At 53.6% G+C, this 24,805-nt stretch overlaps 9 protein-coding genes across 9 annotated transcripts; 4 read left to right on the forward strand and 5 right to left on the reverse strand.

The window, feature by feature from the left end:
- Nucleotides 1-56: 56 nt before the first annotated feature.
- LRP88_05181 (uncharacterized protein) lies at nucleotides 57-2,121 on the forward strand (the record flags this gene model as incomplete). The annotated part of the gene is made up of 2 exons (XM_083241740.1): nucleotides 57-676; nucleotides 750-2,121. The coding sequence occupies 2 exons, from the start codon at nucleotides 57-59 to the stop codon at nucleotides 2,119-2,121; spliced, it is 1,992 nt and encodes a 663-aa protein (XP_083102888.1).
- A 466-nt stretch (nucleotides 2,122-2,587) lies between these two features.
- Nucleotides 2,588-4,528, forward strand: LRP88_05182 (lysine--tRNA ligase KRS1; the record flags this gene model as incomplete). The annotated part of the gene is made up of 3 exons (XM_083241741.1): nucleotides 2,588-3,159; nucleotides 3,212-4,458; nucleotides 4,518-4,528. The coding sequence occupies 3 exons, from the start codon at nucleotides 2,588-2,590 to the stop codon at nucleotides 4,526-4,528; spliced, it is 1,830 nt and encodes a 609-aa protein (XP_083102889.1).
- A 374-nt stretch (nucleotides 4,529-4,902) lies between these two features.
- Nucleotides 4,903-6,384, reverse strand: LRP88_05183 (cytochrome oxidase assembly protein-domain-containing protein; the record flags this gene model as incomplete). The annotated part of the gene is made up of 2 exons (XM_083241742.1): nucleotides 4,903-5,980; nucleotides 6,032-6,384. 2 exons carry the CDS (start codon nucleotides 6,382-6,384, stop codon nucleotides 4,903-4,905), a joined length of 1,431 nt encoding a protein of 476 aa, XP_083102890.1.
- A 443-nt stretch (nucleotides 6,385-6,827) lies between these two features.
- On the forward strand, nucleotides 6,828-9,595 carry LRP88_05184 (Utp14 protein-domain-containing protein; the record flags this gene model as incomplete). Its single annotated transcript, XM_083241743.1, has 3 exons — nucleotides 6,828-7,289; nucleotides 7,341-9,359; nucleotides 9,413-9,595. 3 exons carry the CDS (start codon nucleotides 6,828-6,830, stop codon nucleotides 9,593-9,595), a joined length of 2,664 nt encoding a protein of 887 aa, XP_083102891.1.
- A 998-nt stretch (nucleotides 9,596-10,593) lies between these two features.
- LRP88_05185 (Sodium/calcium exchanger protein-domain-containing protein) lies at nucleotides 10,594-12,204 on the reverse strand (the record flags this gene model as incomplete). Its single annotated transcript, XM_083241744.1, has 5 exons — nucleotides 10,594-10,760; nucleotides 10,816-11,332; nucleotides 11,385-11,615; nucleotides 11,674-11,885; nucleotides 11,946-12,204. The coding sequence occupies 5 exons, from the start codon at nucleotides 12,202-12,204 to the stop codon at nucleotides 10,594-10,596; spliced, it is 1,386 nt and encodes a 461-aa protein (XP_083102892.1).
- A 3,178-nt stretch (nucleotides 12,205-15,382) lies between these two features.
- On the reverse strand, nucleotides 15,383-18,211 carry LRP88_05186 (endo-1,3(4)-beta-glucanase; the record flags this gene model as incomplete). The annotated part of the gene is made up of 6 exons (XM_083241745.1): nucleotides 15,383-15,399; nucleotides 15,456-15,880; nucleotides 15,935-16,023; nucleotides 16,080-16,378; nucleotides 16,432-16,576; nucleotides 16,628-18,211. 6 exons carry the CDS (start codon nucleotides 18,209-18,211, stop codon nucleotides 15,383-15,385), a joined length of 2,559 nt encoding a protein of 852 aa, XP_083102893.1.
- Nucleotides 18,212-19,835: 1,624 nt separating this feature from the next.
- On the reverse strand, nucleotides 19,836-20,669 carry LRP88_05187 (uncharacterized protein; the record flags this gene model as incomplete). The annotated part of the gene is made up of 2 exons (XM_083241746.1): nucleotides 19,836-20,491; nucleotides 20,543-20,669. 2 exons carry the CDS (start codon nucleotides 20,667-20,669, stop codon nucleotides 19,836-19,838), a joined length of 783 nt encoding a protein of 260 aa, XP_083102894.1.
- Nucleotides 20,670-21,254: 585 nt separating this feature from the next.
- Nucleotides 21,255-22,200, reverse strand: LRP88_05188 (DnaJ domain-containing protein; the record flags this gene model as incomplete). The annotated part of the gene is made up of 2 exons (XM_083241747.1): nucleotides 21,255-22,009; nucleotides 22,065-22,200. The coding sequence occupies 2 exons, from the start codon at nucleotides 22,198-22,200 to the stop codon at nucleotides 21,255-21,257; spliced, it is 891 nt and encodes a 296-aa protein (XP_083102895.1).
- A 247-nt stretch (nucleotides 22,201-22,447) lies between these two features.
- Nucleotides 22,448-22,951, forward strand: LRP88_05189 (cytidine deaminase-like protein; the record flags this gene model as incomplete). The annotated part of the gene is made up of 1 exon (XM_083241748.1): nucleotides 22,448-22,951. The coding sequence occupies one exon, from the start codon at nucleotides 22,448-22,450 to the stop codon at nucleotides 22,949-22,951; it is 504 nt and encodes a 167-aa protein (XP_083102896.1).
- Nucleotides 22,952-24,805: the final 1,854 nt, after the last annotated feature.

A 24,805-nucleotide genomic window follows, 5' to 3' on the forward strand; every position in this document is an offset into this window, starting at 1 on the left:
TCTCATTTTATCCATCCTCTCTCCTGTTCTCGTCCCATCCCTGAAGCTTGTCCACCATGCCCGATTCCACGCCCCAGACCACCGACTCGAGCATCCCAAAAGTTGGCGCCCCTAAAGACAAGAACTGCCCCTATTGCGGTCAAGCCTTCACCTCGTCCTCGCTCGGCCGCCATCTCGATCTGTACATCAAGGAGAAGAACCCGAAGCCCCCAGATGGCATCCACGATGTCGACGCTATCAGGAAGCTGCGCGGCGGTATCACAAGACGGCAGCCGCGAGGTTCGCTGGGCGGGAGGCGGGATGCCTCGACTCCGGTGGGAACCCCCAAGGGAGCTGTCAAGAAGGACACGCCCATCCCCGAAAGCGACGGGTTCCGATCGCCCGCAATTGTCAAGGAGAACCAGCTCGTAGTTGATACGACCATGAAGTATTCAGGCCCCTTCCAGCCGACCTGGGAGGCGACGGGAGTCATGAATGATATCCCCAAGAGAGGTAGCTGGGAGAGCGACGCCACACCCGAGCCCATGAAGCGGCCCAGCATGCAGCGCACCGTGAGCAAGCAGGCCATTCAAAAGGTCCAATTCGACGTCAAACAGAAGCTGTCGGATGCCATGGACACGGCACGGGCTGCGGAGCTCGCACTACGGGAGCTCCTCAGCTCTTGGAGGGCGGCCAAGTACGTCAAATCAATCTCTCCCGTGCTTCGGTGGCGCGCGCTGTTTGCCAGACTAAAGCTAACTTGACGGCAGGGTGCAGCTCGACAACAACTCGATGCCGTTCGACTTCGACCCCCTCTCCCTCGACTTCCCTGCCCTTACCCTCCAATGCCTGCAGCCGCCCCCGACCCTCTTCTCGTCCACTCAGCATCCCACATCGACATCATGGTCCGTCCAATCTCCCGGTCAGCGCGAGTTCGACGCGCTCCAAGCCTTTTTCAAGGAAGAATTCCGAGCCTGGAAGATTACATGTACCTCTTCCACCACTGCCGTTATGGAAGAGTTCACGTACCCTCCATCCGCAGGCAACTTCCGAGACGTTCGCGAGGCGGTTCGAAAAGCGGAAAAGACTGCCGAGCAGCTCGAGGCGCAGGTTGACGAACACCTGCAATCAGCATATACAGTCTGGGAGTCATTGCCAGTCCAACGGCAACAAGAGCTCTGGGTACTGGAATTGGCCCGCGGTGTGGGCAGGAAGCACAAGGAGGCCGAGAAGATGAAAGAACAACACCACAGACTCAAGCAAGAGAATGCCAACCTCAGATCCCAAATTGAGCAGCTCAACAAGCTGCAACAACCCAGAGAGTTCAAGCTCGCGACTCCAGTTACTGTTCCCCTGGAGCGGGAGTTGATTGCTGCTGCTTATGAACAGGCAGTCAATGGCGGAAAGGCGCTCGGCTTTGCAATGGAGGACAGTCAGGTTGATCTCAGCTCAGTAGTCTCACGCTCCATCGAGCGATGGAAGAGCGTCATCGCTTCGTCCAGGGCCAGCTCTACCGGAATGGGAGCCCAACGATCTTTGGACCAGGCCACCCCAACTCCTGCACCTCCTACCGTCAATGGCACTCAACACCCGATACCTCAAGCCCAGACGCCAGCGCCGCCCCAGATCCAAACACCACAGCAGATGCAAACGCAGCAACCACAACAGCCATCACAACAACAGCAGACTCAACAACCGCAACAACAACAACGACCACAGCTCGCCAAGCGCTTATCGACGACGAGCATCAACGGTGCGCCTAGCGAACAAGCTTCTCGCACAACTTCTACAACCGGCCCACCATCCATCGAGGAGACCAGCGACCAGGACGCTGACGCCGAGATGGAGGATGATGACAGCTTCGCCATCATGAACACCTCTCCCGTCAAACCCCAACCACCAATTCAACAGCAAGCGACCCTTGAGGTGCCGCGGACGAGAGGGCCCGTTCAACAGCGAGGCGCGCAGGATCCCCGGTTCATGATGCCCAACGGGACAGGAAGCCCCGTAGGGCGGACGGCGATTAACATGAGCCGTTCTATGCCCAACATGAATATGGCGATGCAAAACGGAGCCATGCATGGGGCGGACATGACAATGGCCATGCAAGGGGTCCGTGGAGACCCTATGTACCTGGAATAGGAGGACCGTTATCCCGATAGTTGAGGATACGGCGTAATGCCCGACATGGGCGGGTTTTGGGTGACATAAACGTAATGATGAAAGATCTCTGAGCGTAGTAATATCTTGCTCATGATGTGTTAATACGACCAATATTCAAGACTGTTGCTATCGCTCATGGTTGACAATTGTCTGTTGCTGGTTGTCGTCTCTAACAATTAGATACCTACTCTAATGCTTCCCTTGATTCTTATCGAGTGAGTGGCTGAGCCACTTGGTTGGTCCATGGCCTGCTGAAAATTTACCCCGCGATTGTGGCGCGCACAACCACTTTCTTTCCTTCCCCTGCCCCTCCAACCCATGCCCTGACTCTGTTCCACTGAGTCACAACAGCAGACCTTGACTCATTTTGTCGGCAGCAGAGATTTCGACGTCTGATCTGAATTTCCTGCCATTCAATCTTCACCGACCGACACCAGACGCAATCATGGCTGACGAGGCTGCCCCCCCGACCGAGCAGGTCGCCAACCTGCACCTCGACGAGGTCACTGGCGAGCGAGTCTCCAAGACCGAGCTGAAGAAGCGCCAGAAGGCTCGCCAGAAGGAGGAGGAGAAGAAGAAGAAGGCTGCCGCTCGTCCTGCCGCCGTGGCCGCTCCCAAGAAGGCCGGAAGTGCTGAGGCTGCCGAGAAGGATCTCACCCCCAACCAGTACTTCGAGATCCGATCGAGGAACATCAACAAGCTCCGCGAGACCAAGAGCCCCAACCCCTACCCCCACAAGTTCCATGTCACCTACGACCTGCGAAACTTTGTCAAGGACTACGGCCACCTCAAGTCTGGCGAGAGCGTCCAGGACAAGATCATCCAGATCGGTGCCCGAGTTCACGGCAAGCGAGCATCGGGCTCCAAGCTCCTCTTCTACGATGTCCGGACAGAGGGCGTCAAGGTTCAAATCCTGTGCCAGGCTCAGGAGGTGCGAGAGGGCGCCCCTACTTTCGAGGACCAGCATGAGCACCTTCGCCGAGGTGACATTATCGGCATTATTGGATACCCCGGCAGGTTGGTAGACCGGTAGAGAGCTGATAAGAGATGAAACTGACATGCGAGTTAGAACTGCCCCCAAGAACAAGATTGAGAAGGGTGAGGAGGGAGAGCTGTCCATCTTTGCGACTGAGGTCGTTCTCCTGACTCCTTGTCTCCATGCCCTCCCTGATGACCACTATGGCTTCAAGGATCTCGAGCAGCGATTCCGCAAGCGATACCTCGATCTCATCTGCAACGAGAAGTCGCGCAATGTTTTCGTCACTCGATCCAAGATGATCACTTGGATTCGCCGCTACTTTGACGAGCGTGACTTTGTCGAGGTCGAGACTCCCATGATGAACCAGATTGCTGGCGGTGCCACCGCCAAGCCCTTTACCACTCACCACAACGAGTACGACATGCAGATGTATATGCGTGTCGCCCCTGAACTGTACCTCAAGATGCTTGTCGTCGGTGGCCTGAACCGAGTGTACGAGATTGGACGTCAGTTCCGCAATGAGGGTGCCGATCTCACCCACAACCCCGAATTCACCACCATTGAGTTCTATCAGGCCTATGCCGATGTCAACGACCTGATGGACATCACCGAGGACATGGTCTCGGGCCTGGTCAAGTACCTGACCGGTGGCTACGTAACCACCTTCCACACCCAGTCTGGCGAGAAGTACGAGGTCAACTGGGAGAAGCCCTGGCCCCGTTATGAGATGATCCCCGAGCTCGAGAAGGCGACTGGCGAGAAGTTCCCACCCGGTGACCAGCTCCACACTCAGGAGACCAACGACTTCCTCAGGGGCATCCTCAAGAAGATGAAGCTCGACTGCACACCTCCTCTGACCAACGCCCGCATGATCGACAAGCTGGTCGGCGAGTACATCGAGGAGAAGTGCGTCAACCCGTCCTTCATCACCGGCCACCCTCAGGTCATGAGCCCTCTGGCCAAGTACCACCGCGAGATCCCCGGTCTCTGCGAGCGATTTGAGGCCTTTGTGTGCAAGAAGGAGATTGCCAACGCCTACACCGAGTTGAACGACCCCTTCGACCAGCGCCTGCGCTTCGAGGAGCAGGCCCGCCAGAAGGACCAGGGTGACGACGAGGCCCAGCTCATCGATGAGAACTTCTGTACTTCTCTCGAGTACGGTCTGCCTCCTACTGGTGGTTGGGGAATGGGTATCGACCGAATGGTCATGTTCCTGACTGACAACTACACCATCCGTGAGGTTCTTGCGTTCCCCTTCATGAAGGACGACAAGGCGGATGCGAAGAAGCTGGCTGCTGAGGTGGTCGGCATTGAGCCTCTCCCCGAGGAGGGCATTGGTAAGACACACCCCTGTTTGGCCTAGTTTCAAGCGCAGTCACTAACATGTCATGAGTAGCTCACAAGTAAAATGGAAATCGAAGCTAGGCATCATGTCATGAAAGAACATGTCATGAGCACGGAAGTTATGTTACACTGGGACTCCAAATCAGATCTGGACGGTAGATGCAGTCTCATATGAGATAGAAATAAAAAAAAAAAAGAAATGTCCCGCCTTAGAGGGCTTGTTAACAAGATGCTTCCTAGAGTCGAGTTTTTCTACAATGCTTCTAATGATCTAAGTCGGCTGATCAACTCAGACCACCCTTCTCTTCTATGCACACCTTCCTTTCTTTCCCGTTCTCATTTGTGCTGTTGGTTGATAATAATATACATTCGATTTCTGATTCTACAGGTGAAAGCACGTCCTCTGGTGCAATCACACCACCATCATGCCATCTCGTTTACTTGCGCAGCTGCATCTGCTTCAGCCGCTGCTCGAGCAGACGGAGGGTGGGCTTGGGGACGTGCAGCCTGTACGCCAACATGAGGGCAACGGTCAGGACACCCAAGCTGCCGGCCTGGTGAGCGGCGGCCAGTGAGATGGGGACCATGTAGATGAGTGTGCTGATGCCGAGAGCGACCTGGAACGAGACGATGTGGAGCAGGCCGGTGGAACCACGCTTGCAGTTCCGCGGAAGTATGGGTTTTATGCGCCTCGTGCGCGCAAAGATGAACAGGCTGACGATGGAGCAGAAGGTGGACACGGCGAGGATGCGGTGGTTCATCTGGACGGTGCTGGGGTTCTCGAGCATGTTGCGCCACCAGAGGTCAGAGTGGTCCTCCTTGCGCGAGTAGAACTTGTCCCAGAGCTCCTTCTTGGGGGGGAATAGGCCCAGACCCATCTTGGGGAACTCGTTGTAGATGAGGCCAGCGTCGAGGCCGGCGACAAGGCCACCAGACATAGCGGTGATGAAGGTGAGAGCGGCAACAGCGAAGACAGCACGGCGGAAGTTGCGGAGGCCAGGGTTGGACATGGCCTTGATAGCCTTCATACCAACCTCGGGGTTGGCCATCCAGACATTGTTGCGCAGGACAAAGAGACCAGAGAGGAGCATCCAAGAGTAGCAGATAAAAGCGGTCGCAAGATGGGTGGTCAGGCGATACTGGGAGACACGGGGGTGAGATCCGGGAGCAAACAGGTCATCCTTGAGGCCAGACTTGACCATCCACCAGCCGATAATGCCCTGGAAACCGATGAGAGCAGAGATTCCAGCGAGGTTAAAGGCCATCCTGGGGGTGACCTTGCGGCGAGCGATGAAGTAGACGGTGGGCAGGACGAACGACATGCCGATGAAGCGGCCCCAGACACGATGGAACCACTCCATAAAGTAGATCTTTTTGAATTCTTCGAGGTCCATGTGAGGGTTGAGGAGCTTGAACTCGGGCGAGGCGCGGTACTTTTCGAACTCGGACTCCCAGTCGGCTTGGGACATGGGGGGGAGCGAACCGGTGACGGGTTTCCATTCAGTGATGCTCAGGCTGGATCAGGTCAGATACAGCATAGAGGATGTTTAGGAGTACAATTCATACCCAGACTCGGTCAATCTTGTCAGGCCACCAAAGACGACGATACCAAAGACACTAACAGCGCTGCCAATGAGCCAGTAACCAACGCCCTTGTGTGTGGTCTCAGGCCATGCCTTCTTGGCAGCTTGGGAGACGGAGGGGGCGGCGCGCGCAGAGACCTGCTCGGCGACGGTGCCCAGAGGCTTGCGGAGGGCAGCATCGGCGTAGGAGCGAGACTGGACAAGGTTGAGAATGCGGGAGGGCATGGTCCGCGGGGCAGCTCCCCGGAGGCACTGGTTGCAGACGAAGAACTTGGATGGCGCCGAGGCTGAGGCCTGGAGGAATAACCTCCGGAACCCGGGGGCGAAGGACGCCATGATTGCGAGCAAAACAGGGCAATTGAGGATGATGGAGGGAAAGAGGGAATTGGAGGGGAGAGGTGGAAGATAAGGCGGTGGCCCAATTGCCTGTGCTGTCAATCTGTCTGTCAGTCAATCGGTCATACGAGGACCACGAACCACGAACCAAATATTAAATTCGACCATGCGATGGTGCTTTTCGGGGTTCGGCGCCGGTCGAGGTCCGCGTGGGGTGGATCACCCTTGACAGGACCGAAGGAGCTAATTAGGGAATAAGGCGCCAGTGATAGGCCGCATCTCCGTAAGTGCCCCCACCGGCCAAGGTCGGCCCCGCCAAGCCAAGGGTCGCTTCACCGCCCAAACTTTTTGGAACGGCAGAAAATATTGGCGAAAAAAGTGTCAGAGGTATTGGAGCAAGGCAGGCACATTTACGAGCCGCCAACTTTACAACAACAGCAAAAATGGGCGGACGTCAGGCTCACGGCCGATCACTCCTGGCCAATCCCAAGGCCAAAAATACCGGAAACAACAAAAAGTCCAAGGCGCGCTCGCAAAAGAACGCCCTCAACGCCTTTGGCATTGCCCAGGAAAACTTTGCGCCCCGGCAGAAGCTGACCCCCCGCGTGAGGCAGCTCGACGCCGACATCGAGGGCGAGAGGAAACACGGCCGAGACGAAGACGACGAGGAGGACGAGGAAGAGGAGGAGGATGAGCCCCAGAGAAAAAAGGTCAAGAGGCCCAGTGGACCCGCCGATGGTGGTGCTGAGGACGGAAGCGACAGTGAGGGTAATGAGTGGCGGCTAGGCGGTCTGAGAGAAGACGATGAGGACTCTGAGATTGAGAGTGACGAGGCGTTTGGTGATAGCGACGAGGAAAAGTTTCAGGGATACACATTCCGTGGGAGCAAGTCGACACATCAAGAGGTAGTTCCCCTCACGAGCTGAACAGCATGTGCCTAAGCTGACATTGAAAAGGATGACGATTCAGAAGATGATTCCCAGGACGACGAGGGTCAGACACTTGGTGAAGACGCCATTGACCTAGCAACAGCGCTCGACCAGTTTGAAGAAGATTCGGACGAAGAGCCTGAGGGAAAGGACCAGTCTGGTTCTTCAGAATCCGATGACGATGCTTCAGACGAGGAAGAGGATGAGGATGACGACGAGGACGACAGCGATTATGAAGATCAAGAAGCCAACCCAGAGAAGCTAGAAGCTCTTCAGGGGTTGATCAAGGGTTACGGTGGTCAGAAGGACAACGAGGAGGACAAGTCCAAATCAAAAACCAAGATCAGCCTAAGCGACCTGGGACTCTCAGGCATCAGCGACGCCAACGTCAAGAAGTCGATGAAGCTCATGAACAAAGAGGAGAAGGAGAAGCGCCCCGGTGCTGCCAAAAAGCTGGATGTCCCCCTAGCAAAGCGTCAACAGGACCGCCTGGACCGGAGCGCCGCCTACGAAAAGACAAACGAGACACTGGACCGGTGGAACGACACAGTCAAGCAGAACCGAAGAGCAGAGCACTTGGTGTTCCCTCTGCCACAAAACTCGGCCACTGCTGGTCTGGATACAACTGAAATTCGACCCCTGACCACTTCGAACCCAAGCAACGAGCTCGAATCCGCCATCATGTCCATCATGGAGCAGAGCGGTCTGACCATGGACAAGCCCCAGAAACCTAAGGAGAAGGAGTACGACGAGGAGGGTAACGAGCTCACGCGCAAGGAGGTGCTGGCCAGGAAGCGTATGGAGCGTGAGCTCAACTCGCGCGAGGCCAAGAGGGCCAAGCGCATCAAGAAGATCAAGAGCAAGGCCTACCACCGCGTACACAGGAAGCAGCGCGAGCGTGACGAGATGGCTACCAAGGAGGCCATGGAGGAGGCTGGCGAGATCGACTCTGATGAAGAGCGCCTGGCTCAGGACCGCCGTCGTGCGCTTGAACGCGTTGGACAGCGGCACAAGGAGAGCAAGTGGGCCAAGATCGGCTCCAAGACGAAGCGAGCCGTATGGGACGACGACTTCCGGGCTGGTCTGACAGAGATGGCCCGCAAGGATGAGGAGCTCCGGCGGAGGAAAGAGGGCCGCGCCGGTGGCTCCGATGAGTCTTCATCATCTGATAGCGACTCTGACAACGGTGATGCTTCACTGCGGCGACAGCTGGCGGCTCTTGAGGAGGAGGAAGATGTGCCGCAGAAGGGTCTCATGAGCATGAAGTTTATGCAAAAAGCCGAGGCTGCCAAGAAGGAGGCCAACGACGCTCTCATCCGCCAGATCCGACGAGAGCTTGATGGCGAGGAGTTTGATGGCGACGGCGATGAGGAGATGGAGGAGGTGGGCCGTCGACAGTACGGCGCCGCCGAGGGTCAGGCGTTCAAGCCAGCTTTCGAGAAGCCAACGCAGGCTGCCAAGAAGCAAAAGTCAACAGAAGAGGACGACGACGACGATGTGGTGATAACTACCAACGGAGCTGCCAGCAACCCTGCCATCCCCAACATCACATCCCTCGACTCCTCTCGAACCGTCTCATCAACCGCAGGCGCCTGGTCCCGCGGTGAAACCCGCCGCAAGAAGAAGGGCCAGTCGGCAGCCAACGTCGGCGACCTCGACCTCTCATCCAACGTCATCGTCGCCTCTTCCCGCAAGTCAAAGAGCAAGTCCAAGCCCGACGAGGAAGCTTCAGATGCCGAATCCGACACTGACCAGCATCTCCCTCTCGCGATCCGCGACCAGGAGATGGTGGCGCGTGCCTTTGCGGGCGAGGACGTTGTCGGCGAATTTGAGCGTGAAAAGGCAGACGTTGCTGAAGAGGACGATGACAAGGTCATTGATAATACTCTCCCTGGTTGGGGCTCATGGGTCGGTGACGGCGTGAGCGAAAAGGAGAAGAAGCGGCATCAGGGCCGGTTCCTGACAAAGGTCGAGGGCATCAAGAAGAAGGACCGTAAGGATGCCAAGCTGGACAAGGTGATAATCAACGAGAAGCGGATCAAAAAGGTAAGACTCGTATCCCTTTGTTCTTCAAGAACCAACACTAACAAACAACTCAGAACGACCGCTACCTCGCCTCGCAACTCCCTCACCCCTTCGAGTCCCGCCAGCAGTACGAGCGCTCCCTGCGTCTGCCCGTCGGCCCCGAGTGGATGACAAAGGAGACGTTCCAGGAGAGCACCAAGCCTCGCGTGCTCATGAAGCAGGGCATCATTGCGCCCATGTCCAAGCCCACCATCTGATCATAGAGAGATACCTGCGTTGCCTATTTGGAATAGAAACAAAGACGAGAGCATATATCCTCGGCGCCACCGTTGCATTAAACTTTGCATCCACCTCGACGCCGTGCAGACTCAGTGATCAAGGCTTCCAGATATGGTTTCCTTTGTCTGGTCGTGTGAATGAATGAATGAAAAACACCACCATCCAATAGGTCTATGCTCGGTTCGACATGTACACAGGCCCTCATTCGATCCAGTGTAAGCGCCTCGATGGCTATGTCTGCAAGTAGGTCCATTCATGTGTATACCCTCAAGCCAGTCCCTCTACCGTCAGGCTTGTTGTGGTTCACTGCCCAATCAACTCGTGGTTCTATCTCTATACAAGGAAAGATAAATGTGAAAAAGTATTGGTTCATTAATGATACCGACCGATCGAGGATATCTCGAAGCGTCTCAAGACAATTTATCACATCCAGCTAGACAAGCTGCCCAAGAACATTAGTGAGTACGATTGAAGTCTTTTTAATGCTTTTGATTCCTATTTGAGCTATCCTTCGTACTCGTCGCCTCTTGGCGACCTTGCAGTCCAATGATATAAACATGAAGGAAAAGCGGTTGCAAAGCATGCGGACTACGACTAAACAGTTAGTATCATGAACCCTCTCCTTCTCCCTCTTTTGACATAACGAAAATGCGCGACAGCGACAGTAATCCCTCTTCTTCTTCTCCCCTTCCACAATCCTCCCCCTCCCCTCTTTGAATCTCATTGTTTTCAGTTTTTCAGTCCTATCCAGAGGACTGTCTGATCCTAGTAATACAAATATGAAAAATTCGGCTCGAATTATTGTGGGCAAACTTGTGGCTAGCGGTCTCGTATTTCTGAGAACCATCCTTACTGCCCAGTTTAGGCCCAATTTCGCAAGTAGCTGCGGAGCATCCAACATCGCCCGGTATCCAGAGACACATGGTTGAAGTGTGGTAATATCGGTTATGGAAAAAGGTTGAACGGGTGATATAATCTAGGCGCCAATCTTGCCGTCGATGATGCCACTAGGAGTGACAAGGAAGGCCAAGGCGATAATGGCGTAGAGACCGAGAAGCATAGCGCCTTCGAGATAGTTGGACTTGCCGTCCTGGACGGTGTAGGTGACGACAAGAACGGACACGGAAAAGGCAACGGTTTGGACTAGACGGTGTTAGAATCCAACATTTCGTACAACTGCAGGTTGTCCAAAACTTACAGGTCTCAAAGTGAAGGCTCATATCAGAGCCAATGATCCAGCCAACAATGACAAGGAAAGGAGTGACGAGAAGAGCGATCTGGATGCTGGAGCCAATGGCAACACCCATGGCCAGGTCCATCTTGTCCCGGACAGCAACAACGACAGCGGTAACGTGTTCGGCGGCGTTTCCAACGATAGGGATCAAAATCAAACCGATAAAGGCCCTGCTGATGCCCGATGTCTCGACAAGGTTATCAATGCTTCCAACGAGGTAGTCGGCGCAGATGGCTACCAGGATGGTGGTGACAACAAGGACGGCGACAGCGCTGATAGTGCCGAGGGTAGGCTCCTCAGGCTCCTCGCCCTCGCCACCAGCGTTCTGGTTCTCGGCATCGAAAAGGTTGCTGTGGGTGCGAAGCTGGAAGACGAGGTAAAGGACGTAGAGCAGAAGCAGAATGATGGCGGTTCCGCGCGACAGAGTAAGGATGCTCTGATCCTTGTCCCTGGAGCCGCCCTGGTCAAGAACAGCGTACAACTACACCAAATATTAGTCGGTTGATTTCCAGCGTTTGAAACTGGGGACATACAGCAGCGGGAATGATAAGCGAAGCAGACGAGAGAGTCATGAGCGAGCACGTAGTCTGAGCAGTAGCCGAAGAGAAGACCTGCTCTGTACCATTGCCAGTCTGACCGCGATGGATCATACCGCCAAACAGGAAGCACATGCCCATCACGAGCAAAAGGTTAGAAAGAATCGATCCGAGCATCGAGGCCTGAACAATGTCGATTTGCTTTTCCTTGAGCGCAACAATGCTGACCTGTGCATATAGTTAGCATCTTGAATCCAGCCCAAAGTTCTCGAGGGGTGAGTCGCACAATCAGTTCGACGGCGTTTCCAAAAGTAGCATTCAGCAGACCACCCATTGTTTCACCCAGCTTCAAAGAGATCTCTTCGGTGGCAAACGAAAGGACGGCGGCGAGGGGGATGATGGCGAAGAAATTGATAGTGAAGACGGCGGTGGAATTCCAGCCCAGCTTGCCGGCAACAATGCCAATGGGAACCATAACCAGGAGGAAATTGACATAGCCTGTGATGAAGAGTCAGTCGCATTCGACCAAGTGCGTTTTCAAGTCGAGCGCAAACATACTGCTAAGAAGTGTAACCTTGGTGACATGCCATGAGTAGGCGAGCTGCCTCAAGGCAAAGTTCTGGTTGTCGAGACCCGGTGTATGCTTCGAGTCGAAGAGAAAGGTCATGGTGCTCGAGCCTCGGCTGAGGCTGATGTGACCGTTGCCATTGCCATTGCCATGGACATGGCCGAGGGTATCTTGGAGGGCCGACGAGGCACCGCCATTGGCGATGAGCGGCGAGTTCTCGTCGGCCGCGTGCGAAGACCTGCTAGACATTTGACGTCTGATGTAATGGTTGAAGGATGGAAGAGCTGTTGATGGTGAATCAAGGCACCGGCATAGTCAATAAATGAAATCGTTTATGCGATTGAAAACAAGCCAAGAGGGCACAACAAGCAATTAAGCAGAACAAGATGCTTGGGACCAACAGCAGAGGGTAGATGAGCAGCACAAAGACCTCTTGTCTCAAACAGGAAAGCAACCGAACAAGGCTGGCTGCTGGGCTGACTAGGCCCAGGTCTGGGCCAGCAAGGGACTTCTTGGCTGCGTTTGTGAAAGGGACCAACCTGCTGCGCCTCGTGTGATCTGCGGAATTGAAGTTTGTAGACAAGATGGCCCGAAGGGGCTGGCGCTTGCAAAGGGATGGAGAGAGGGCGAAAGTAGGGCTGGGGATGAATGACAGGACGAGGGAGAGACGCCTCAGTAAGGATGAAAGAGAGCCAGTGCCCAAAGCTGAAAGAACTCAAAGGCAAGGCTCAAGCAAGGGAATGGACACTGTTCGCCAGTGGTCCTACTCACTCAATTCGATGGCTCAGATCGCTTCACTCTGCAGGGTCGGGGGTATCGTTTGATGCGGTTGCCTTTCCCGTTCCCGTGTCCGTAGGATAGGATTGGGGAGTAAGGGAGGAGAAGGGTTTGAAGGGTTGGCCAAGATTTGGCTCAAACGAAGATGGGCTCTCTCTCGCTTGTGCAAGTTGTGCCCGTGAGTGGCGCCCCGGACCCGTGGAGAGAGGAAGCTAGCTAGCAGCTTGGGACTCACACTTGGGAGGGGTCGGGCGTTTTTCTGGGGGGTGTGGTACTGTAGTGTCGGAATGGGAAGAAGGGGGACGATGGGATGGATAAAGAGGATGGAAGATGCAACATTTACAAGTTGCCGATCTCTCCCATGGACCTGGGGTACTTGGGGCACGTTCTAGACGGCTCTATGTCGTGCCTTGGAAACGGGAACGGCGCGAGATGCAGGCGAAAAGGTTATACGTAGGTAGTAAAGTCGTGGTTACTCACAAACCATATCTGCTGAAGCTTCTCGCGATTCAAATTGATAGATAACCCGCGATGTGACACGAGGGCGAAAGGAACGGACGAAGAGAAGACGAACGGACGAGCCGGGTAGAGCGCGTAGCGAAGAACCTTTGCTTCAAAGAGGGCAGTGTCAAATCAACCCCGCTCAACGAGGTAGCTCTGCTCTGTCGGTGTGAAAGCGCGTACGTATCAGCTGCGGTGAAGGAGCACAGCCTGAATTCGAGATGGTGTTTGGGGCGAATGTGCAAGAGAGAAAACGTGGTACGGAGCTTTCGAGATCCAGGAGGCCTCCTTTGCCCAGGTTTGAAGAAGGGAAGTGGGAAGCTCGAACCCACGTTGACGTAGGACATGGGTCGAGATCGGCGACCCACATTGATGAAGGAGCTTGATGTAGGTGGCCCGTGATTGGTCAAAAGAGGTCGAGTTGGCCGGCAACCAGCCCGCAACCCGCTGAGAGCTCCCTGAGTTCCCCACCGCATCCACCGTCAGTGACATGTTGTACAGGGGTGAGTGTCTTTCTTTCAGCTAGGGAGCTCCAGTTGGGGCCTGTTTCTTGCGCTTGTCACTGTTGCTCAGTCATTCGGCTTCTTGGCCCCAGTCTAGATCCAGGAAGCGCCGATTCCAGCGAGGGCAAGGCGCGTTGGGTCGGGACAGTGGCTCAGCAGAAACCTTAACTGTGAACCGAGCCACGGCGAGACGTCAACCGCCAAGCCAATCTCGACCTCTTTCTTTTGAGTGTCTGATGGTGGTGGTGGTCTCTGCGTGGTTGGCAAAAAAGCTTATTCGACTTAATCTCTTTTGCTTGGCGTCGCAGCCACCAGGACACGCACGACGGCTAGATACAGACAGACTCTGCTATCGCTTGAAAACTTGGAATTCCACGCACAATACAATCACCTTCGTCATCGTTCTCAAAACATGCAGAGGCCCCAAAGTACAAATGAAATCTGACCCTCATATGCATCAGCTTACCATGGAAACGTCCGCTTACCCACTCCTGCCCGCAGTCCCCGTCTGTCGCACATTACATTTCCTCGTCAGTCCGACGTTGCCGGGATTATCGCTGCGGCTGCGACAGCTCACCAATTCCAATTGTGACACGCATCACGGGGCCGTCGGTCCGGAGCTCATTGAGGTTCCATGGCAACCTTATCGATAGAGCTGCGGCAAACGTCAAGATAAAGCACCGTTCGCGGCGGGTTAAAAATGCAGTGAAGACGAGACTTGCATAATGGAGTGCATCTCCCATAAGCCATGGATCATATCGACATCATCTCATGGCCATTCTAGCAGGGGACAAAAAAGCACGGTACGGAATTGGCTGTGCTTTCACTTATCTGTGCCCTCTAGCCATTTCATCAATGTCCACTGAAGCTTGATACGCCCTCAAGCGAAAATCAATTCCTCGATATCGTCACCATCTCTTTCGTCAAATACCCCTTGCCGATCTCCACCAAACAGCCCCATCCAGGGCAGTGTTAAACATTATTTTGTCTTGGCACTCCATCTCAGAATCCATCGAAATCTGCAAAACTGCCGCCCCCATGTCGCAAATCTACAGCTGCGCCTCGTTCCTCCCCAACGAGGCAAAGAGCACAACTGTCACCCTCGTCAAGTGGTTGGCTGTCGAACTCTGTTGACCCCGGATGCCCGGGAATGCTTGTTTTCATGAGGCGTCGTCGATCTCTCGGCCCCATCTTCCAAGGAAATCAAGTTTCGAGACAACCTGCGACATGCGTCACGTCTTATTGGACCGAGGCCCTTGTCAAACTCCCAATCCTCTCATGTCTGTCTCGGAACTGGACTGAAATTGATGAATGTGAAGTGAATAGTAAGTTAAAAAATGAAATTGTAAAACCTTGTCAAAGGTACTGCATCTGCCTCCCGTCTTGGCGAGGTCAGGAATCCAACCATCCATCTTTCTTCCCCATCTCTAAACGCCAGTAGAATACGAAAACCCATTCTCTCTCCTCTTTCAATATACAAAGCAAATCTTTCTGTCCGTCGAGGTATCTTGTCTTTCTTCTATGCCCATCTTTTTGTACACATTTGCTCATCTCGAGCACTGATGGTCAAACCCCTGAAAGGGCCCGGCCGCCGACGCCCTGATATCCATCATGACGCGGTCTCTATTCGACTCCGCCTCAGTCTATTAAATGCCGGCGAGGGCTGTATCACAGTCGTTAGCCTTGTCTTTGCCACCGCTTCAATGGATTCAAACTCACCTGCAGCGTACGTCAGGAACCACGTCCTTGATGCACCGCCATCGATCCACTTCGCATCAAACTTGGAGCTCGTAAAGAAGGTCCAAGCCGCCTTAGGGTTAATAGTCGCGTAGTTTCCGTAGATAATGCCCTTCCATTCATTGTCGATCTTGTCAACGCGGCCGCTGCTGAAGTAGGTATCCCACTCTTGCTGAACAAATGTCTTTGTTCGGGCCAGGTTTGAAGGGGGCAGAATGGGGATCATGTGAATGCCCTGGATGGCTTCAATGTTGGGGCTGAACCATGTGGTATGGTGAATCTTGTTCTCAAAGAGAATACCCGCCACCTTGTTGCCGATAAAGTTGCTGGGCTGAACGACGTTGTCCGTGGTATAGTAGTAGTACTGCTGCATAGCCCGTGTCATAACGGCCAGTTGCAGATTGGCTCTGTTGTCCATCGTCAGTGTCCAAATCCTTGCAAGAACAACATCTCCAACTCACCGTGCAACCAGGCTGGTATCCTGGATCACTTGACCCCACATCTTGAGGGCATACACAGACATGATGTCCTCCGAGCTAGATTCCTGGTCCTATCATGACTTTCAGTGTCTTGTCCCAGCATCATGAGTACGTGTTCCAAGCTCACCTTGCCATCCCACATAGCGGTCAGGCCATGGGCCCAACTGTGGCCGTGGTACCAGTCAAAGCTTCGCCACATGGGGTAATACTTGTCCGTGCTGCTTGGGTTGGCATAGTCACGAACAAGACTGTTGACATAGGCCTTGTTGGCAGCAAGCCACTTGCTATCCATAGAACCAATGTAGGCAGCTGCAAGGATGTGATAACCGTAGTGGAAGTGGTGATCGTTGTAGTAAGTGTTTCCAAAGTCAGAACCCGACTGTCCTGTGACATAGGACGCAGATGAGACGAGACCGCCCCAAGCGGCTGATTGATCGAGTCAGTTACTATTCCCGTCTGCCTGAGATCGTGTTACTTACTTTCGTAGACAAGCGGGTAGCTCTGCTTGTTTGTACCGAATCTGGCAAAGGCCGTCTTGAGCTTAGCCAAGCCAGACTGGGCCAGAGCAGCGTCGCCCAAGAGGTTGTTGATGACATAGATGATGGTACCAAACTTGGCCAGGGCCTATGCGTGTTCGTTAGATCATGATTCAATATCGTCAAAGCCATAACTCACCTTTCCAGAAAAGTACATCGAGTCCAGGTTGGTCTGCGCAATCATGTCCTGCGAGACTTCCGACTGCGCGATGGGCTTGATGGTGGTCTTTGCGTTGGTGGAGAGTCCCTTGCTGCCCTTGGCAGGATCCCAAGGAGCAAAGCCCATGTTGACGGGCATCGAGGGCTCGACCATGGTCCACTTGGTGCCTCCGACAATCGTGGCAACGCCCTTGGTGGGAGTCTGAAGCTTGTAGTCACGGATGTTGGCGGTGGTGGCGGCGTCGAACGAGGTAAGATGGTGAGGAAGAGCAAACATCCAGAGGTTTCCAGAAGTGTGGCCAGACTTGCTCCAGTTGAAGCTATAAGTACCCTTGGTACCGACAGCAGAACCGCTGATGGTCATGCCAGTCGCGTAGATGCCACAACCGTTGTCAAGGACTGCCTCGGACTTGCTCGACTTGGGGTCCTTGGCGATCTGGATCAAACCATAGAAGGGCTTGCTGGACGAGGCGAGACCGTTGTTGGTGACTGTCAGGTTAAGAGCATCGCCCTTGGTCTTGTACGCATACAGTCGCCAAGTGGTACCATCCTCGAGAACAAAGTTGAACTTGCGCACGTTGGTCTTGGGGTCCTTTGCCACTTGAGTCATACTCTTGAAGTAGACGCTGGACTGGATAAAGGGCGTGGCGCCGCTGTAGTAGGCAGTGGTGAAGAGACTGCCCTGAGCAAGAGGGAAAGTGATAGCCGGAGCAGAAGAGCTATCCTTTCTAAGCATAGCCCTGGCATAGTGAGGGCCGATGGAGTCCATGGTCAGGGTGGTCTTGGAGCCCAGCTCCTTGGCCGAGATGATCATGGACTGAATGCCGACGGGGTTGACGTAGTATTCCACAGCCTTGTTAGATTGAAGTGGACCGTAAACTCGCTGGCTGGCTTCGACGTGAGAAATCGCCATACCCCAACTCGCGGCGGCACCGGCACCGGCAGCCCACGAGAGCGCATAAGGGTAGGTGTAGACCGGGCTCTTCTGGTCTCCGAGGTAGAAGTTGGAGTAGAACTTGTTGGTCTCGAGGGGGCCCGACTTAGAGATTCCCAGGCGAGGAACCGGGTGGTCGGCCTTCCTCTGGAACATGGCCAGAGGAGCGCTGGTGTCGATAGGGTTGGCGAAAATGTCGTTGCTGGTCGCCATCTTGGAAAGGCCTGAAGGTTGAGCGTTCTTGGTGGGGGATGCAACAGGCTTGAGAAGGCTCGATGGGCTCGAAATAGAGGTGCTAAGAATAGGAGCCTCGGTCTGAAGAGGGTTGTAAAGGTCGGTGACAATGAAACCTTCAGTATGAGGCTCAACGTCTGAGAGAGAAGGAAGAACAATGGCAGTTCCAGTCTGCGCCTTGCTGGTGCTAACGTCGACAGTCTCGGTGGCCGGGATAATGTCGTCCTTGGCGTAAGTTGTGAGATACTCCTGGTCCTCAGTCGCAATGGTTCGCTTGAACTCCTGGTGGGAGTCCTGCCAGGTATCGGCCGAGCTGTCGTCGGCGTTGGGGATGGTCAACCCCTGTCCCTGGGTTAGCCAAAGGAGCCATATCGGGAGAACCCTATGAGATCTCATGGTGAAGGGAAAGTGAATAAGAAGTTAAAGGAAGGGATCTGCCTTGATCGAGAAGTTTGGAACCTCTGCAAGACAAGACAGGCGATGGCTTGCTCAATCAGGATGTCTGACGGGAAGGGGACCCATGGTTCATATAACAATGCACTCGGCCCAGGGCCATGCTCACAAGCTGAGATACCATCGAATGCGTAAATCGCTAGTCTGGTGGCCCCCCGGCAGAGGGGGCTAGACTCTTGCATCCATCGGGAAGAAATGAACCAACGTGTGTTGGCGTGGCTTACCTAGAGGCTAGACCAAGGCTAGAATCGACCGCGAAAAGCAATGCTCGCTAAGGTAGTGACTTGGAGTCGTTAATGGAGGCGTAGGGCGGTTCAGGTACCGGTAAGATGGCGCACAAGGATAACACTGAATCGAGAAATTGGATTTTAGGATGGAGAATGAGTGAGATTGGCTGGAATTCGAAGGAAGAGGCGTGAATGAGGCACAGTGTAGGGTTTGGGTTCCATTTCATGGATTGTTAACCTCAATATTTCGCGCACTTGCTCATGTGCTCGAGGCAGGAGACACTTTGAATCTCCGTCAGGATCCGGAAGGAGCTTCTCTCTCTGTCAATGAGCTCCAGCCTCGATCAAGGTCGCTCGCGCATTCCAGATCAAGTGTCCCGGGCGCATGTCCACAGTCTCGAACTCTGGCTGAGTGAGTGTTGGTGATGGATGGTGTGGAGAAGCACCATTTCCAGGGAAGTGGGCGTCCAATCCAGAGCCGATATCGACGAGGACGTGCCCGTGGCTTCGCGTGTGCCTGCAGTAGGGCCGTCCCACAGAGCAGCCGCTCACGCGCTAGCTTCAGGGACTATCGATTCTCTGCAAAACCGCCCTCAAAAGGGGCATGGCCGTTGGGTTGCGTTGTGGTTGCGTTCGCCACAGCCAGCACCGACGCTCAGCCCAGGGGAATATGGGGTTTAAGAGCGCCTCTAAATTTCCATCATCAACGCACAGAACCGTCACGGCGTCTCACTGGACGCCTCACAGTAAAGCTGATACGCGCCATCGCGGCTGTCGGAAGTAATCAGGGTCCCCTTTGGGGATGTGAATTTCCGGAGGGTTTTCAGCCGCAGTTGCTTCTCACACCAGTCCACTCGCGGCGAAGGTCCCCGTAGGAAAAAAATTGGATAGTGTCTTTGGTCTAGACACACTATCGATTTGCTGATGCTGATGACGACGCCTCGCCATCCATCACATCAAGTCAGGTGGGTGAGTTGTCAGTGTGTCTGCCGTCTTGAGGCACTCTCCCGTGCAGCCTGTCTTGAACTTTTAGCCAACCACTTGACTCGAGGTGACATTCACTAGAGGGAGTTGTTAGAAGGTGAGACAATTTACCGCGATTGCCAGAGGCTGTCCATGTGTCTTCCCAAGTCCCGAGCCTATGGAAATCCTCCGCAGGGCTGCCACGCTGCTCAATCACGTTCAAAGCCAAAATCGCATTCCGGAACAGGGCATAATGGCCTTGTGCCTGCCAATCATTGCTGAACAATCGTCTTTGCTGTGTCTCTCAGTCCAGACCTATCCAGGAACGCCCGCTAAGCAAAACAAGCCCCTTGTTCACATTCTCAACCTGCTTTATCTTATAGTCCCAGCGCATCATATTTGCCTCTTTCGCCGTGCTCAAGAATCTGTCGCAGTTCCAGACGCTTGGCTTTGCTTGGCTCTTGACTCTCGCTGCGTTGGTCTTGGTCCGCTGATCTGGTCGGCTGCTTGGCCACCCTTGGCTCTATCATCGCCTTGAGCCGTTTGCGTTTCCTCTCTGCCTCCTCTTCGCTTCGTTCAGCCTCCTTGCGACATCTGCGGATGTCTCTGTTCCGCAGGACCCAAGGCTTCGCCAGCACCTCGGACTGGAACTTGATCCTCTTTTCCCAGAGCGCGACCTCCTGTGCTGTGCCTCGTAGAGAGACCATCTTCTCGATATTGAGCTGCCGCTCTTCCCGGAAGGTGGATATTCCCCCCTTGACATCAACGACGCTTCCAACATTGATATTGGCCAAGAGGGCAGCAGCCGCGAGTAGATTTGCATCCACCTTCGAGGCAGCGTCTGTCGCCGTCGCCGCACTATCGGCTCCTTCCTGAGAAGCCGACATGAGGATTGTGCACTCAATACAGGCGCCACTACTGTCGTCTACAGTGTAGACGCGTCGCCCTTCATAGTAGTCATCGATGGCGACAACCACCCCTACAATGCGCACCCATTTTATTGGCAAATTCCCGTAGAAGTAAAAGTTTTCACCTTGCTAGCCGTCAGTGACCACCTCTGTAACAACTCTCTCAAGTAACTCACCTTCGAAGCCTTCGTGCTGGTCGAGGCCGTGAATATCGGCTACTCGGAAGAGGCACCAGGTATTCACGGTTGGCGCCAGATGGAAACAGTACCTGGGGTAAATTGGGGGCTTGGCCGGGTCGCTCATGGCATCATGACGGCAGAGTTCTCTCGAGCGACAAATTATTCATCCTTGCGCATCGTCAATTCATCGATGCTGTCAGGTTGATGTCTGCTCAAGGGCAAAGACGTCACACGACAATCGAAGTTGTGGAAGGGTGAAGTGAAACTTTTGCAGGCAGAAGGTGCTAAACAACCCCGCCGGCCTGGGGCTGGGTACCTTGTCACTAACAACACTGACGGTGATTTCATGGTTTCCCTACCCTATTCAAGGAAGAATACAATGATGCAATCAAGTCTGTAGGCTCAGTTTGGTGTTGGTATCCTCCGTCAATTGTATAATGTTGTTATGTGAAAAGTCGGGTTGGCTTGACTTGTTTGCTCGTTGTACTCCGGCCCATAGTCAACAGGTTGTCATGAAGCAGAGATTCATGTCAGTAGAGCTGCATTCAAGGTTGTGATATTTAGAGAAACCATCATGAATTATTTGCTTGCTTACAATATGCCAGGCTAGTATTATAGCATCCATACAAAGAAAGTCGCCTTCATACTCCAAACTCCATATCACGTCATAGACCCAACTCCATTCCCAGCCCAGCATCTTGCTCTATCTTCACCGTCTTGACTTCTTGGAGCTCCGCAGCCTGGAAGCGGCAGCCTGGAAAGCCTCCTCAGAGGGCTCTTCCTCGACGGCCCTCTTCTTGCCCTTTTTGGGCTTGCTTTCCTTGGCACCATACTTCTCAGCAAGATGGTCGAGGAAGCTCTCTGAGCGGTCCTTTTGACGCTTTTGGATCAGCGCCGCGAGATCATCCTCAGAGCTTCCCTTGCCCTTCTTCTTCTTTCCCTTCTTTTCGCCAAACAGCTTATCGTGCACACCGAGCTCTTTAGCGTAATCCTCGGCCTCTGCAGCTTCCGCTCGAGCCTTCTTGACTCGTGTGGCCCTCTTCTTCTTGGTCTCCTTGGTGTAGGCGGGGAAGCTGGGCACATCCTCACTCTCGATCGCCTCATCGATAATCTTGCGAAACCGCTCGTCGTCCTCCAGCACATCGCTCAGGATAACCCTCTCGTACAACTCGTCCATGTCACCCTCGCATTGCTCGTATGCGATAAGCACATCGTCCTTCTCCTCGTCGGATCCCTTGTACTTCTTGGCAAACTTCTCGATAGCATCTCCAGAGACCGACTCCTTGTATTGTTCTCGATAGTAATCGCTCCAGTTGAAGCCCTCAGAGTCCACAATCGATTCGGCCGTAGAACCGGTCGTGTCGTAGCGCTTTCGTCGGGCGGGATCAGAGAGAACGGCGTAGGCAAAGGCGATGGACTGGAACTTCTCGTGCGCTTGCTCTTTTTGATCCTGAGGGACCTTGTCTTTGAATGACATTAGTGTCTATCCTCCCATACAACAAATGGGAGCTGGACCAACCTGGATGGTTCTTAAGGGCGGCCTTCCGGTATGCGCCCTTGATCTGGTCGGGATTTGCTGTCCGTTCCACACCCAAGACCTCATAGGGGTCAATGGTGGGAGGCTCGCTGTCCAATACGTCTTCGAAATCCGACATTTTTCTGATGTTGGCGTTTTTTGATGATGAGATGGTGAAGCTGAGAGTCCAAGGTGTCGGTGCTCATCGAGAGACGCGACTCAACGCGTTCAGAGAAAAGTTGTGGGGCTGATTAAAGTGCATGCGGTCATCGGAGCTTACAAGCACCGGCCACCAAAGTGGGAGCTGCGAACAGCTTCAACATTCTTCCTCATCTTCTTGTTTCAATCGTTTCAATTACTCAGGCCAGGCTCTACGTATTCTAAAAATGGCAACAATAAAGCCTGGAGATCACAAGGCCTTTATGCAGCGTGCGCTTGGCCAGGCTAATAACTCTCCTCCAAAACCCACAAACTTCCGTGTGGGCGCTCTCATTGTGCGACTCGACGACAACACCATCATTGCAGAGGGATACACACTAGAACTTCCCGGAAACACTCACGCTGAAGAGTGCTGCTTGTTAAAGCTAGCTGAACAGCACGGTACGACGGAGGAGAAGCTCCCCGAAGTATTCAACACCCCACATGCACTCTACACCACGGTCGAGCCTTGCTTCAAGCGCCTGAGCGGCAAGCTCCCCTGCGTCGAGAGGGTCCTGCGCCAGAAGCAATGGATCACCAAAGTGTATGTGGGGGTTCAAGAGCCCGAGACTTTTGTTGGAGAGAACACGGGCCGCAAGACGCTTCAGGATGCTGGAGTAAAGGTACACCTCGTTTCAGGGCTGGAGGATGAGATCCTGCAGGTCGCAACCGCCGGGCATGTCAAGTCATAACATTTTGGATATCAATCAAATGAAGCATCAGAATACAGGAGCGGAGGGGTTGGCGTTGTTGGTTATAACATTGTCAGATAATGGCATGTGAGGGTTTTTCAGGTTGAGTTATTGGGGCAATATTCTATCCAGGATAACATGTAACTTGACAATTTAAGATGAATCACCCATCATACTATGTGTTCTCTTGTCCTGACGTCAATGTCAGAAGGCCTATCTTGTCTCTTGACCTTGTTGTCCCTCCCCTTGCGGCAGTAACACATTGTCCTCTGGCGAGACCTTGTGCTCTGTCATCCCACTGGACCTTCAAGCACAACCGGAGTGACTCATGGAGAGAAAAATATGATCAGCTCGAAACTAATAATGTTGGATTTAAGCTACTAGAGGCGGTTCTCGACAGTCGACATTACTTCTTCTGAACAACCACCCCAGGGCGTGGACTGGCTCACATCCGTCTTGTTCCAGTTCTTCCTCTCCCCCTTCTTTTTGAATTCAGGGCAGCCGTTTCCATAGCAGGCCTCACAGATCTCTTCGTACCACTGTGTTTGGTAGGACCATCTGATGCAGCGTGGATAGGTAGCAGGACGCTGGGGCTTGTTCTCGCGTGCCTTGCAAGGCTCAATGTAGGTGAGTATCTCTATCAGATGACCATTCCCTCCCCCTTCCACGTAGGGATTTTTGGAGCTGCAGTTTACGTTCCTGCAAGGACACATAAAAGTGACGTTTCTGCCGTTGCACATGTTTTCAGGGCTGAGTAGGTGGTTTTGCTGTGGTAGTGTCAAGTGAAAGGTCGGTGTTAAAGGCAGTTGGGGATGACCAAAGTGTGTGAAAGTAGAATTGTGATTCCGGCTTTTTATAGTCGGTGTATCAATGCAATCAGAACAGTGTTCAGCGTTTGGTGAAACGATGTTCTTGTCTCTGGGCTCTGAACATCAGTGTCAAAGAGCCGGGAATCAATCTAAACCCATTCTATGCCTTTTTTGTTTGCTGTGAACAACACCAGATAATTCAGTTCTTCCTTCCACCGCCTCCACCACTTCTGTTGCTCTCCACACAAGTGCTCTCACACTCTTCGCATATTGACGTGTTGATCATGAGAGTATGCCACGCAAAGTGAACACAGCTCGGCTTCAGGTACCGGTTGAGAACCTGCTCAGGGGGTCCGTTGGCGATCCACCACTCGCATATGTCCCAGGCAATCGTGTCTATCTCGATCTTTGCCACGTGCCCGTAGATGATGTTTCTGTGCGGTATGACTCCTCTCCTGGGGCATGACAGATTCTTGCAGGGGCAGATATAGAAACCTCGCTGGCCGGTACACATGGTAGGTTTGTAATAGGTTTGGGTTCAAGCCGGTTATTGTTTATTGAGAGCTAGTGGTTCGATCGATGTGTCGTAAGGGATCCAGCAAGCGGGCTTATGACAGGGTGGTTGATGTTGTCTGGGAATAAATGTTTGAAGGGTGGTGTATATGCATCGGGACAACTATTCTTGTAGCTTTTGGATGAAGAAGTGCATGATCTCGTAGTGCGCAGTAGACTTGTGGGCAAGATACATAAAGTCTGAGAGTGAGAGGAGTAAGTTGGCAAAGATCCGTAGTCTGTGAAGTTTCGATGTCCGCTTACCTGTCAGAGGGTCGTTCTGAAGCACCCCTTGGCTCGATGCATGCGGGAAGCCGAGCATTGCTCAAGTCGTGATGAGGGTTACAACATTAAGAATCCACCGAATCCTGCTCCCGAGGGACGAAGCTAGACGGTACTATAGAGCTCAGAACCAGTTTTCTTGACATCAATGGCATCTCCTGGGCTATCAGGGCAGGTCTGATATACCCAGAGAGTCCCGTCGCACGCAAGA

This window comes from Fusarium phalaenopsidis (assembly GCF_050370095.1).
Source record: "Fusarium phalaenopsidis strain FUZ10S chromosome Unknown contig_32292, whole genome shotgun sequence".
NCBI lineage: Eukaryota > Fungi > Ascomycota > Sordariomycetes > Hypocreales > Nectriaceae > Fusarium > Fusarium phalaenopsidis.